Consider the following 14,362-nt stretch of genomic DNA (forward strand, 5'->3'; position numbering starts at 1 on the left):
CAACAGGCAGAAATAGTCTTCTCAGCTGTTTAGGTTTGGAGCATCTGCAGTGCAGAATTTAATTTGAGGCATTTTTTCATGATTAAAGCAGCTTCTGTTTGATGCAGAAACAACTGCTGTGACGTTAATAGGAAGAATCACATACGTTGCAGAGAAATCAATATCCTAGTTTGTCTAGGATTATAATCGCATTGGACAAATAACAAGACACAAATAAATGCAGCATGCACTTGTTTCTGGAAACATGGTTGTGCTTTATTTCAGAGGCTCAAAGGTTTCCAGTGAGAACTGGGACACTGGAGAAGATCCCGCATCATATGTGACATGGGGCCTTTCACTACTGGATACTCTTCTTTTGCTCATCAAGTGTGTAGTTCATTCTTAATCCAAACCAACCGTGTGGAAATGGGGATGAATTATTCAGTACAGCAGTTGGTTTACAATGAAATAACATAAGCCTACCGCAGGAGTTGTCTGAATCTCTGTGTGTTTGGTCCTCAGACAGAGAATGATAAGCTCTTTTGCTGGAGCAGCTAGTATTGACCACGACCATTTGACTTTCCTGTGGACTTTCTTAGCTGCAGGAGATAATGGGATGAGAATGCTTTATTGATTCATGCTACCATTGTGACACGTGTCATGTGTTTGTCTTTGAGTGGTCCGTATGGGTGCTCCACATCAGGTATCAGGCTTGCCCTGGTGCCACAGCTCAGAGATTTTTCACAGCTGTAGTCTGCAGACCGCACATATGTGGGCAGCGTTTCTTCTTGTGACCCTAAACCTGTTTACATTCACACCCTGCTGTGATAATATTTGTACAAAATATGGCTTGGGAGGTATCATGTGAAGGCAAATAACATGCTGGCTATTAATATCAGGGAAAATGCACAGCTGAATATTATGTATGACGTTATGAGTTCCCTTTCTATGGTGTCGCCAGAACATGTTTAAGACCAGAAGCCTAGCCTAGGTAAAGGTGATAACAAAGTTACGTGAAGCACTGGAATCAATTGCCTTGGAAAGTTGTGGAATCTCCCTCACTGGAGATATTTAAGAGCAGGTTAGACAAGTATCTGTCAGGGATGGTCTAGACCAGTGTTTCTTAAACTATGTTCCATGGAACATTGGTGTTCCATGAACAACTCGCAGTTGTTTCATGAGAATCTGACACTTTTTTGATATCATACACTGATGCTACACAATTTCTGTTTTTAAAACCAGATACAATGGTACTTCTTCATTGCTATGATACCTGATTAAATTACTTCATTTCGTTTTTGCTATATATGTTGCTGTTTTTTTCCCCCATTTTGGTCTGACAACAATTTTTTTTTTAAAGAAAATTTTCATAGGTGCTCTGCATAAAAAGTTTTGTTGGTTGGTGTGCCATGGTCTGAGAAAGTTTAAGAAATACTGGTCTAAATGGTGCTTGAGCCTGCTGTGAGGGCAGGCACTGGACTCAAGGTCCCTTCCAGTTCTAGTGTTCTGTCATTTTATCTGGGTTTATCTCAGTATATTTATTAGCCATGAGAAAAGCCATCAAGCTAAATTGCTAAGGGTTATCCTGATCATGAACTTGAAAGAGAATTAACATGGATTCTGTACCCCAGAGAGAGGCAGGAAACTGAATCCCCAGGAGGCCTTTCTGATGTATAAGTCAAAGACAATCTCCACTACATTGCATCTGACAAAGCGGGCCTTTGTCCACAAAAGCTTATTCTCCAAAATATCTGTTGGTCTATAAGGTGCCACAGGACTTCTTGTTTTTAATTAAAGACAGTCTTTTGGGGGATGTAAGGGAGAGAGAGTGTCTTTTTTCCATCACCTTGGCCGCATCTACACGTGCACGCTACTTCGAAGTAGCGGCGCCAACTTCGAAATAGCGCCCGTCACGGCTACACGTGTTGGGCGCTATTTCGAAGTTGAAATCGATGTTAGGTGGCGAGACGTCAAAGTCGCTAACCCCATGAGGGGATGGGAATAGCGCCCTTCTTCGAAGTTGAACGTCGAAGTAGGGCACGTGTAGCCGATCCGCATCCCGCAACATCGAAATAGCGGGGTCCGCCGTGGCGGCCATCAGCTGAGGGGTTGAGAGACGCTTTCTCTCCAGCCCCTGCGGGGCTCTATGGTCACCGTGTGCAGCAGCCCTTAGCCCAGGGCTTCTGGCTGCTGCTGCTGCAGCTGGGGAATCCATGCTGCATGCACAGGGTCTGCAACCAGTTGTCAGCTCTGTGGATCTTGTGTTGTTTAGTGCAACTGTGTCTGGGAGGGGCCCTTTAAGGGAGCAGCTTGCTGTTGAGTCCGCCCTGTGACCCTGTCTGCAGCTGTTCCTGGCACCTTTATTTCGACGTGTGCTACTTTGGCATGTAGACGTTCCCTCGCAGCGCCTATTTCGATGTGGTGCTGCCCAACGTCGAAGTTGAACGTCGATGTTGCCAGCCCTGGAGGACGTGTAGACATTATTCATCGAAATGACTATTTTGATGTCGCTGCATCGAAATAAGCTATTTCGATGTAGCGTGCACGTGTAGACGTAGCCCTTAAGTGACAAAGTAACAAAAGTAATCTCTGTGATAGGCCCTGGCCATCAAAAACTGGAAAGGAGACTGGGTGACAGAAACTATCTTAAACAAAGACTATTATTTTAGATTCATTTTTAGATATTTGCTTGTAATCATCTCTCTCTTTTTTCTTCTTTACCTGATATCACTTAATCCATGCTCTTATGTTAACAATCCTATTCTACTTTCATTATGAATCGTCAGTGCTGTGTAAATTCTGTAAAGGGCGTACTTCCAGAAAGCTAACAAGTGGCAGCTTTATTGTGTCAGTAAAGGCATGAAACCTAATATTTTCTCTGTAATGGTCAAGACAGAACAGCTGGTCCCTGCACTGGGATGATTTGGGGGCCAAGTCAAAGCTAAAGGGGTACTAAGGTCCACCTACCAGGAGGAGTAACCAGGTTGGGAAGAGCCCACAAGAGACTTGTGTCCTGCTGGCAGGCTTTTGGGGTCAGAGCTCTGGACCAAATCCTCACTGCCACAAGACAGCCAGGGGCTGCAAGGCAGTTGGTGACCTTGGGACTGATCTTAGGGAAAATAGTGCTTTGGGTAAACTTTATTTTGGCATCCCTTTTGCCCCTGACCACCACAACTCTCTGGGCTTCCTCTCCCTGCCATAGCCTGCAGAGGGGAAGCTTCTGAGCCCACCCATATACCCTTTCACTGTGTCCATGGGAAGGGTGACGCAGAGGCTGGCTCCAGTGGGGTGAGCCCTGCTGCCTGCATCTCCCCACATACTGCAGGTGTGGGTGGAATGGGGAGATAGTGACCAGCACTGGCCCCATTGGCTGTGTAGTGGCAAGCCTTGCTGCCTGCATGTTCCTGCCTGGCTGCTGTCTCTGGTCGGCATCACTCACTGTCTTGCCTGGTTGCCCGTGAGCTTCAGTCTGGGCTCGGCTGCACTCGCCCCTGCTCCAACAGCCCAGGCCTGCAAGCTTGCGGCACTTGGATGGTGTCACCCCACTCCCACCCTGCCTGCCATGGTGCCACAGGTGTTTGCCCACCTGTTGGCATCCATGGACTCCTAAACATCACATTGGCAACTTTTTTAATTGTTCCCCATAAGTTACAGTATGAAAAGTTGTCTACAATCTTTCTGTTGCCAGTCAGTGGGCAGACCTGACTCCTGCAACAGCCTGTTGTGCCAGCCCTTGGGGGAGCTTAAAGCATAAACAGTATCAGTTTAAGGATTCTTTTCAGTGTAATTTTAGGGTATTTACTACGGGTTGAGAAGCAATTTTGTAAACATTTTCTTGTTTCAAGCAAAACATTTTTGTAACATTATCTTGTCCTCTTCAGTGTGGGTATTAATATGGCTATCCTGCTGTGCATCAGGTAGGAAGGAGTAATGCTGCTCTCACATCTGAACTTGCTGCTGAGACTGCACCAGTTAAAAGGTCAGGTTTCTGAAGCTACAGTGCTGGAAAGAAAATAAATGATTTATTGGGCTAGGAGGCCTGGCCAAAGAGATTGTAAATATTTTGTCACTCTTCTGCTCTCCAGTTATGGTTATAGCTCTGCATGAGGCTTATTGTGTGAAACTGAAATGCTGTGCAGTGGATACTTCATAAATGGATTAAATAATTCAATAATCATTACTCTATGTGAACACAGAGGTGCAGGAGGGAGCATTACATGATCTAGCCAAGACCTCCCAGCTTGTTAGATGAAACAGTAGGAATAATACCGTTACTCTGCAACACAGACATGCAATTCGCTGTTCAGCTGAGTTGTGGGCAGACTTGTAAATAACTGCAACAAAAATTGAGACCAAATAGGAAGTAAACAACAGCCTGGCCTCTTAGTGTCACATGGTGTGAAATAAAAGACCTAGCTCCAAGCTCAGGTACGGATAAGGGAACGTCACAGTGCCACTGCCCAGAGGCTGAAGACAATTCCAGAGGTGATATTCCAAGACTTTGACAGTCTCTGTTACAGCAAGCGCCATCTGCTTGAATACCCTAGCTATGGGTGATGCAGAAGTGTTGCTTTTTTCCCCCTGTCTAATACACTTTCTCTTGCCAACCCAGTTATGAGAGCAACAGTCAGATTCTTGCTGTGGGCAGAGCAAAAGAAAGAAGAGAGGTGATTTATGTGAGATTCAGAAAAGACAAATCAGAGCAAAGAGAGTTGAAAACCCTACAGCTCCCACTTTGACACAGCATTAGGTGGGAGTCTGCCTGTGTATGAGAAAATGACAAAGAGCTCAGATTCTTCCCGCTGCACATTGAAAAGAAGCTTAATTCAAAATCAGCTCCTGGAAGGAAGGTGTCATTGACATGCAGTGCGATTCCGTTAACACAAGTATAATCTAAAGGCAGTTCTATCACAGTAAAACTCTCGTAATATAAAGGCTTGATTCCTTCATCAACATTGTTGGTATATCCCTCAGACCAGCCTTAGAAATTTGGAAATGAGAGTAAATAATAAAAAGCAAGCTGGGATGTAGTAGTCCGGAAAAACTACACTTGACTTCCAGTGTCTGAGTTATTTCCCACTCTCTGGGTCACTAGGAGCTGGTATCCTCTGCTTCCAGTGTGCTTGGTATTTACTAGCGGGAAAGGGAGCTTGCTGTGTTTCTCACCAATGACCCTTGCAAACAGAAAGATGCTGTTACCTGGTTCCAAGAAACAATCATCCGTGACTTTTGCCAGAAAGAGAATAGCTCTGTTGTGTGTGCCTACATTGGTGTAAAGGTGTGGGGCGGGGAGGGAATGAGAACTCAGGAAAAAACATCAGAAGTTCTTCCTGGAACAGAAGCTACAGAAGGATATTTGAATGTCATCTATTGTACTTTAGTATTACTTACTGAGTTCAAGGCAAATTGGTAATGTAGCTGTAAACTCACATTTCCTGGTTATTATATTGAAGTTTTATGATTCTGAGTAAAATGAAACCTTGGGGGAACTGACCTGCATATCTGAAAAAAAAGTCTTGATTGAATGGCAAAATGATCAATATCCATCTCGTTCTGGAGCTTGGAGATTAATTCCTTGCCCCACTGTGTTAGTGGCATCATCCATTGGTAGCAGCAAAATCACAGAAAACTGAAAGGCGAAGGTCAGGGCAGAAGTTTTTCTGTTCACCTTTGAAATGTGTATATTCCTAATTTTAAAATCTGCTTGATTCCGCTAATGATTAGGATCTCAATCAGTTTTCTATAACTGCTTTTCAAGAGCCTTTCTATTGGCCCCAGACATCAGCACTCTTCTGTTTGGGCTACCAGACTATTTCATATCAATAGTGTTATTTTAGGAGGCTGTGTTAATCCGAAAAGGAACTATTGATGTTGTGATAGCTTGAAAATCCCTTGCAAGTTCTAGAAGACAGATAGCTGTTATAAAGAAGCTATTAACTGTGTAGATGTGACTTGGTTTCTGTTAGTTATTAATGAGTTGAACAAGATAGGCTGTAAGTCTTTATTGGACAGTCTGTTCAGAAGTCAGTTGTTTTAATTTAAAAAGATCTTGTATCACTGGAGGGAGGAAGGGAAAGTGTAGGAATCTCACTCTTCACTGTGGAGAGTAAGTATAGATTTCTGAGTAGCAGTCAGAGAAGAATACTAGCATAAAAGATTGCTAAATTTTTCCAGGTCATTAGAGGACATATCCTGTTCCTAGTCAAACAAATGGTAAAAGTCCCATTGACTTCAGTGAGAGCGTGGTTTAAGTGGTATGCAAAAATAACCTAGGTGCTTCTAAAAGGAAGTTGCCTTGAAAAGCTAGTGTGGAAGGTCAAGTTAGTTGCATAGTATTATGACACTCTCTGTATGTAGCACCCATTTTGTTGAAGATAAATTGATGAAGTAAAGCTTGTAGTGATGCTCTGGAATGAAAAATTGCAGGTGACTGAACAAAAGAAATAAATAACAACTGAAACAAAAGAACAAAATAAAGCCGCCCAAAACAAAACCTTGTATTTTGAAATATCTCAAACACGAGCCTCAAAATATCCACTCGCCTGGGTCAGTTATGAAACTTTCCTGGGTGAATGCTATTAATTTCTTAGAAATCAAATATTTTTAAAACCATCTCTGACTCTCATGATTGTGGCCTTAGGACCTGGCAGCACAAATCTCTTTCACCCTGACTAGAAGACTAGGGAAATTCCCCAAGTCCTGATGAAATATCACTGCCTGTCATTTCTTTAATTAATCACTAGGCACTATAAAAGTTTTAAACCTTTTCGATACTGAGTGCCATGAACTTGTGGTCTTGATATCTTGTAGCAGTGAGTTTCAAGAGTGTATCAAAATTTTAAAGGTGATAGTTATGTGAATAAGAACATACATGGTTACATCAGATAAGATTTAAAATATTACAAAGGATGCAAATCCTTATGCTTCAGAGCATAAGCTAACCTCTGACTTCCTGAGGTTAGGCAGAAACTCCCCCGATGGGCATGTTACTCCATAATTATCCTTTTTGTGGTTTTTTGCACCTTCCCCTGCAGCATCTGGTGAGATACTGAAATAGAGGAAACATTAGTCTCATCTGTTACCACAGTTTCTGTGTTTCTATCTACAAGTTCTGTACCGTGAAATGAATCTTTTTATGATGAAAAAGGAACATGTACGTCAAGAATACTTACTGTTTTATCTACCAGGGTATTCTAACTATAAATTAATTGACATAGAACATACCTGTTTTAAAGTGGCTTTGAATTCATTAGTTGTTGCTATTTTCAGATCAATTAACTATTATATAACTGTTGCCCACCACATATAGAATCCTGCGTATTGTCTATCACTTGTGAGATTTGTGTTTCTATTTAGATAGCTTTTTTTAAAATAAAGCAAAACAATAACAGCAATGTTTTTTCTTCAAAGTGTGAAAAAATAGTGAATGCAGAAAATAAATGATTGATTGTTTCTTTGGTTATTTGCTACTAAAGGAACTGACCTCAACTTTTGAAAATACTTAATCCTTTATTTATTTAGTACCCACAAACTCATAAACATGTGGGAACTCCAGATGAAAAAAAAATTCTCTTATTGCTTTTTCTTAAATTAACACTGTATTTTTAAACCAGTCATGGCACTGGTTATGACATGTCCAGAATCTATTGCATTTTAACTCTCAATTAAAAACATTTTATGTTGATCCACTGTTTGTGGTGTGTAGACCAGGAGACCAATTTTAATTAAACACTTAACAAAACCTGCATCCATTTACAAGAATGACAGTTCATGCCAGTTATTAAGCACTATGGAAGTCTCCTTCCTAGTTATCTCTGTAGCTAAATTGGTCTGAATTAGTAATCAGGCTTTAGAATTAAGCTGTTTATGTGAATCTGTTTCCTTAGCTGATTGAGAATGTTAATCTTTTCACATTTGAGCAGATGATAAAAAGAGTGGATCTGGGTTGTTGTCTCTGTTCCCGTTACTTCATGTTTAATACAACCAGTAGATTATTAAGATAAAAAGATAGTATCTGTAGATCATGGCTAGTTTCCAGCAAGTGAGACTACAAATGCAATAGGAAATAGGAATGCATGAGATTCTCTGTACAAGTTACCTGTGAGCTCCTTTTAAGACAGACATTTAATGAATGCTGTTTAGAGATAACAAGCAGTCCTGGGGCACCTTAGAAACTAACACATTTATTAGGTCATAAGCTGTTGATGGTAAAGCCCACTTCCTCAGATGAAAGAAAAAAAAATGGAGAGGAAGTGGGTTTTACCCACAACAGCTCATGACCTCATACATTTGTTAGTCTCTAACATGCCACAGGACTGCTTGTTATTTGTGAAGCTACAGATTAACATGGCTATCCTTCTGAGGCTGTTGATAGAAACAGAGGACTTCAGAGCTACTTCTTCCTTAGTACCTGGCAATCAAGGGCAAAAAAGAGATCATTTAGAGGCACTGCTTATTTTGCAGCTCCCGTTTATATCAGTCTTAGTCTTTTCTGGCCAAAATATTTGATAATTGTGTTAGTGCTATTGGCCAAATAAGTTAACTGTCAGCTAGGGCAAGTTTGTCTCAGCTTTTGAGAGAGGTAAATAACTCCTCCACTGAGATACTGTATGAGAGAGCCAGATGATTTTGATTTCATATGCCAAAATCTGTAATTGAGCTTGGAAACCCCTGATCTGGAAGATCTGTACATGATGTTTAAAGGCGGTTATTTCCCTTCTTTGTGGCTGCTTGCTTGAGATGAGTAAGAACAAGCACGGTTGTTTTTCAGACCACACTGATATTTTAAGAACCTGTCATGCAGCCTGAAGCTACAACAGTGAGAAATGTGCTAGTGAATGTGACACATGACATTGTGGGCAACAGTGATGACATTTCTGAAATGAGGAATACTATATTAGTTGTGCCTTTGTTACCAACACAGCTCCTTTATTTGCTGCTGCGCATGTTGTTAGTACACAGATCCCACCTCAAATTGTGCTACAATATTTGCCCACCCCAGTGCCAAAATGGGGGCAGTTGATTCAATAAATATTTTGCTGGAAGATTGTTAGAAATCTGTTACTCTCACTTAAGGAGGCAGGCCAGTCCTCACCTACAGACAGCCTGCCAACCTGAAACAAATTCTCCTCAGCAACTATAGACCACACCACAGTAACTCTGAACCTGGAACCAGTCCCTGCAACAAATCTTGGTGCCAACTTTGCTCACATATCTACACCAGTGACATCATCACAGGACCTAACCACATCAACCACAATATTAGAGGCTCTTTCACCTGCACGTCTACTAATATAATATATGCCATCATGTGCCAGCAATGCCCTACTGCAATATACATTGGCCAGACTGGCCAGTATCTACACAAAAGAATAAACGGACACATCAGATATCAGGAATGGTTACATGCAAAAACCTGTAGGAGAACACTTCAGTCTCCCTGGACACTCAGTAACAGATTTGAAAGTAGCCATCCTGGGGAAAAAACAAACAAACAAAAACAAAAGAAACCTTCCAAAACAGACTTCAAAGAGAAACTTCAGAGCTGCAATTTGACACCATCTACCAAGGATTGAACAGAGACTGGGTGTGGCTGGCCAATTATGAAAGCAGTTTCTCCTCTCTTGATGTTCAAACCTCCGCATTAGCTACTGATAATGAGCCACATCCTCCCTAACTGAATTGACCTGATTTCTCCTCTCTTGATGTTCACAGCTCCACATTAGCTGCTGATAATGGGCCACATCCTCCATGACTGAACTGACGTTGTCAACTCTGGCCTTCCTGTTAATTGGGACTCCCTTCTTTTCATGAGCCTATAAATTTAGACCCTCCTCTGGAACCCCCACTCACACATCTGAGGAAGCGGGTCTTTGCCCATGAAGGCTTATGCTCGAAAATATGTGTTAGTCTATAAGGTGTCACAGGACTTCTTGTTGTTTGTATATGTATTTTAATGTACTTTAGCTTCTCCGCCATCAGCCCTGTAACAAGACCCCAACAACAATGCAAAACCTGGAAGTTTTTTAGCAGTGGTCTTGCATTAAAAATCTGCCAAAGGAACTTGAAATAAAGTGGAAGTGGCTTCCCTCCCAAAGTCTGAGAGAATGGTTCATTGCCACTGACTCATCTGATGATGGCAGCTTCACAAACACCATGTTTTGTACTTTTGAGTTTAGAAGGCCTCCAGAAGAACAGACAATAAAGAATTTTGTTTCTGTGATCAGAAACATCATGGGTTATAATAGTAATTATCCCAGCGCTCTGACTATCCTTTTTGTTCCACGCTGTCTTTTCCCACTCTATCCAGTGTATCCCCAGCTGAGTAGAATTTGCAGCCATCTCACCTGAGATTTAGAAATAAAGCGCTTACATAGGGTCCCAATTCAAACCATTATCGTACAGGACCAGATATTTGGTAGGGCATGAAGACCATTTTGTGATTCACACTTGTGGGAGTGGAGACATAGCCAATGTCTATGGCTCCTGCTTTTTATGCCATACTGAAAATTAAATGTACTTTTTGAAATGAGGTTTTGTCTGTTGTATTTTGTGAAGTACTATCACATTTCTGGGTGTTCAAAATGAAAGGTCTCCTAAAGGAAAATAATACCTTCCTTTAAAAGCACTTTCAGCTGAGGCAAAGTGCAAAAAGTTATCAGGAAATCAGGCACAGATAGTGAAAATTTCTTTTTTTTATTAGCCTCATGTTTATCCTGCATTTGCGTTTATAGCAGATTTTTTGTGTACAGAAGCAATGCATTGCTAATACTGATGGTTTAATGAGTATGTGTGTGGATTTGTTTTAAAATTACAAGACAGACATATTTTACTTGTTTGGGAGATGCAGCAACTCAGTCAAAGCAACATTTGGTGCATTAGTCATATATTTGGATCATCTGGTTGAATAGTGCTATGGTAAAACTATTGTTATGAGTCATTGAATGTACCCTCAGGAATACAGGCAACATGAAACTTTCATGTGAATGATATCACTAGGTTACTCATGATACCCAGTTGTTCATAACATATTTGTAAAGTTTGTGGCTGAAAAGCTTGAGTCTTCACAGAGATTGTGATGGCTATCCAGGAAGCTGTTTGCCACTCGCTGATTCAGGTGTGCTCAGCTCTAGCACAAGTTAGAGCTCCACAGGTGCAGTTAGCATATGATCTCTCAGGAACCTTGCACAAGCAGAGGAGAAGGTGAAGCCTTTTCTTTTTTTTTTTAAAGTAGTTTCTAGCTGTTGTGCTTGTGAAGGAATTCCTTAAAACATGAGCTAAAATGCAACTGATGTAATGTCTGCCTGAGCTTTCAGAGAGCCTTGAATGAAAGCTTTGAAGCCTGAGTGGAGTCATTAATTTCAGTGAGTTCCAATTCAGATGTCTATGATACTTTCTTTCCTAGTCTGTGTTAACAATTTTTACCGCTTTTCAAAGAAAGTAGGAAAGGAAGAAAGGTGTAATTAAGATTTACAAAATAAAAATATAAGGACTTATATCAAATTGTATTTTAAAAGCATTTAATTAAAATTCTAAAATATTTGTACACTTTGGGAGAAGGTGCAGTAGGTTTCATTTCTTGAAGGGAAGCTTTCAAATGTTGAAAAACTTCGTCTTAAGCCTCATTCCTATGATCTCACTAGAAATCCTCCTTGGAATTACAGCCTTCTTAGAGGCAGTTGAGTCTTATTATTTCTTTTTAATATGTTAATAAGACAAGAGAAACTGTCTTATGGAGAAAACGTCAGGTTAAAATTACCCATGGCGGATGGCGGTTTTCTTCTAAACACGCTCGAGTCCCAGAATTCTATCATGTAACAGTTTGGCTTTTTTTAATTCTGTTGTTGTTGTTGTTGTTGTTGTAATTCTCCTTACATATCAGTTTTACACTGATGTAATGCTGTTGATTTCAATGGAATTACTGCTGATTCACACTGGTTTAAGTGGGAGGAGAATAAGAACCAACATTTTCATGCAGTTAAGGCAGCACCTTTGCAAATATCCAGCATGGAAAGAGGGCAAACAACAGTCTAAAGGATACATATGTTATTTAATGCACCTTAAGCCTTCACCTAAGTGGTTACACTTCCGTGCACTTCAGTGCCTCTGGCTCCAGAATATCACATGATCTGAATACTGCACTATGAGGTACATGGATTTTAAATATTCAGTGAAGAAACTAAATTTTCCTTAATTTTTTTTCCAGGCATACTCTGTCTATGATGAAGACATTGGCTATTGTCAAGGACAGTCCTTCCTTGCTGCAGTGTTGCTGCTGCATGTGAGTAAATGACAAAATGAAAAATCTGACGTGATGACACTGAAACAGTTTTAAAAATGGTTGTTCTGCACTTTAGTGTCTGTCTGACATTCACTGTGCTAGTTTTTCTGTCTGTTTTTCCTTCCCTGTGGAATCCTTTTTGCCTGGTGCCAAGAGAGAGTACAGGTGGCTTATATGTTTACATCTTTGTGGTCCATCTGCGAGTAAGAATATGACTTGAGCAAATATGAAATTGCAAAGCTACTAACTGTAGTAGGTAACCTGTTGCTTAAATAAGCCTCTGTACTAGATGATTGGGGTATAGCTAATGTAAATCCATTTTTAAAACAGGCTTCAGGAGCTATGCCAGTAATTAAAGACCAATAAGCCTAACTTCAGTAACATGCAAAGGGATGGTATAGATGGTGCTTGGTCCTGCCATAATGGCAGGGGGCTGGTCTTAAAGACCTCTAGAAGTCCCTTCTAGTTCTATTTTTTACGATTCTACAGGTACTTCTTCTCACAACACACAGTTGATCTGTGGAACCTTTTTTCAGGGAAAGTTGTGAAGGCCGAAATTATAACAATTAGTTCAGAAAAGTGTTAGGTAGATTCTTGGTTCATCAGTGGATATTAGTCAAGGTAGTCAGGGGTACAACCCTATGCTCTCCGCATCCCTAAATCTCTGACTGGCAGAAGCTGGGACTTTGATGACAAGGGATGGAGCATTTGATAATTCTCTTCTCTTCATTCCCCTCTGAAGATTCTGACACCAGGCACTGTCAGAGAACAGGATACTGGGCTAGATAGGTGGACCCCTTGGTCTGACCCAGTATAGCTTTTCTTATGTTCTTAAGAGTCCATTAGGTCAGGAATAATTAGGTTTTGTTAAATGGAAGCTATTATGTATTTTGTAGCAATTCATTTTTATTTGATGGCAAAGGGCATCTCTTTGGAAAAATCGGTGTTATGTTGCAAATCCTGAAGTTTTTAATGGATTTTTGTTTCATTGTTAACCTAGTCCTCATCCAGCAAACTCATAGGCTACGGTTACACTAGCAAGTTTTGCCAGCAAAACCCCAGTTTTGTCAACAAAACTCATGGAGCGTGCACACGCAAAATGGGATTTATTGACAGTATCTCAACAAAACGCAGCACTTTTGCCGGCAGCATTCTGCCTCGAGGCTTTGAGGCAGAACGCTGCTGTTGACAAATTCTGTTAACAAAAAAGCTGTGTAAATACCCCCAGGAGGCCTCTCTGGACAGACGGGGCATCCTCAACAATGGGTAGATCTGTCTGCTGTGCTTCTGGGGTTGTATTTTATCAAGAGGGCAGCTGGGCAGTCTGGCCACTCTGTCAACAGAGCGGAGTGCTCTCTCGATTTGCTTTTGTGTGTGGCTGCACCCTGTCAACAGAAGTTTTGCCAGGAAATCTCTTCCGACAGTGACTTCTGTTGACAGAATGCTGTATTGGAACCATAGCCATATTGATGTCCCTGGGAGTTTATCTGAGGGTTGGAGTCTCACCCCAATGGAGCATATATGCCACTGTCTTTCAATAGGTCTTGTGCTCCCAAGTCACTTGAGCATTTTTGAAACCCCCTCGAGAGCAAAAATTGAATAAAAGATTTGACCCATTCATTGAAAAATACACTTGGCATGCTTGACTGTTAGTTTTTATTCCCATGTTTCATTTCCAAGATAACAGAACAGTTTAAAAAATGAGATCTTTTTGGCTGCAAAACTAATTTATCGATACATCTATGGAGTTGAAAAAATGGATATATTGTAAACAGCATTTTAAAATATCAGTTATGCAGGCTGTTGCTTATTTTCAGTGCCAGGCTTTTGTTGATAATATCACATTAATCACTATCAGAATTTAGTTCCATTTACAGTATGGTTCTTTACCAGACCCCTAAAGATTTATCCCTCACATGTAGAGCCCACAAGGAAAGGGGTTACAAAGTAAGATGTCTGAAAGAAAAAAATTAGACTGTTATAGGCAAAAGTATTATCTCCTTAAAAGGCAGCTATGACGTCTTGAAGATGTAAGCCGCTGATACCCAGTAAGAGTATTGTGGAGTGATGATAGTCTTTTCACAGATGCAGTCGAAAGTAGAA

The 14,362-nt window shown here is 40.8% G+C and overlaps 1 protein-coding gene across 3 annotated transcripts in view; it reads left to right on the plus strand.

The window, feature by feature from the left end:
- RABGAP1L (RAB GTPase activating protein 1 like) overlaps positions 1–14,362 on the plus strand; it is a 368,567-nt gene that overhangs the window by 218,905 nt on the left and 135,300 nt on the right. For all 3 annotated transcript variants that reach the window (XM_075003254.1, XM_075003257.1, XM_075003256.1), the window contains exon 15: positions 12,185–12,259. In XM_075003254.1, the coding sequence (XP_074859355.1) occupies positions 12,185–12,259 (75 nt within the window). The remainder of the gene's footprint in view (positions 1–12,184; positions 12,260–14,362) is intronic.

Source organism: Carettochelys insculpta, chromosome 9, assembly GCF_033958435.1.
Source record: "Carettochelys insculpta isolate YL-2023 chromosome 9, ASM3395843v1, whole genome shotgun sequence".
NCBI lineage: Eukaryota > Metazoa > Chordata > Testudines > Carettochelyidae > Carettochelys > Carettochelys insculpta.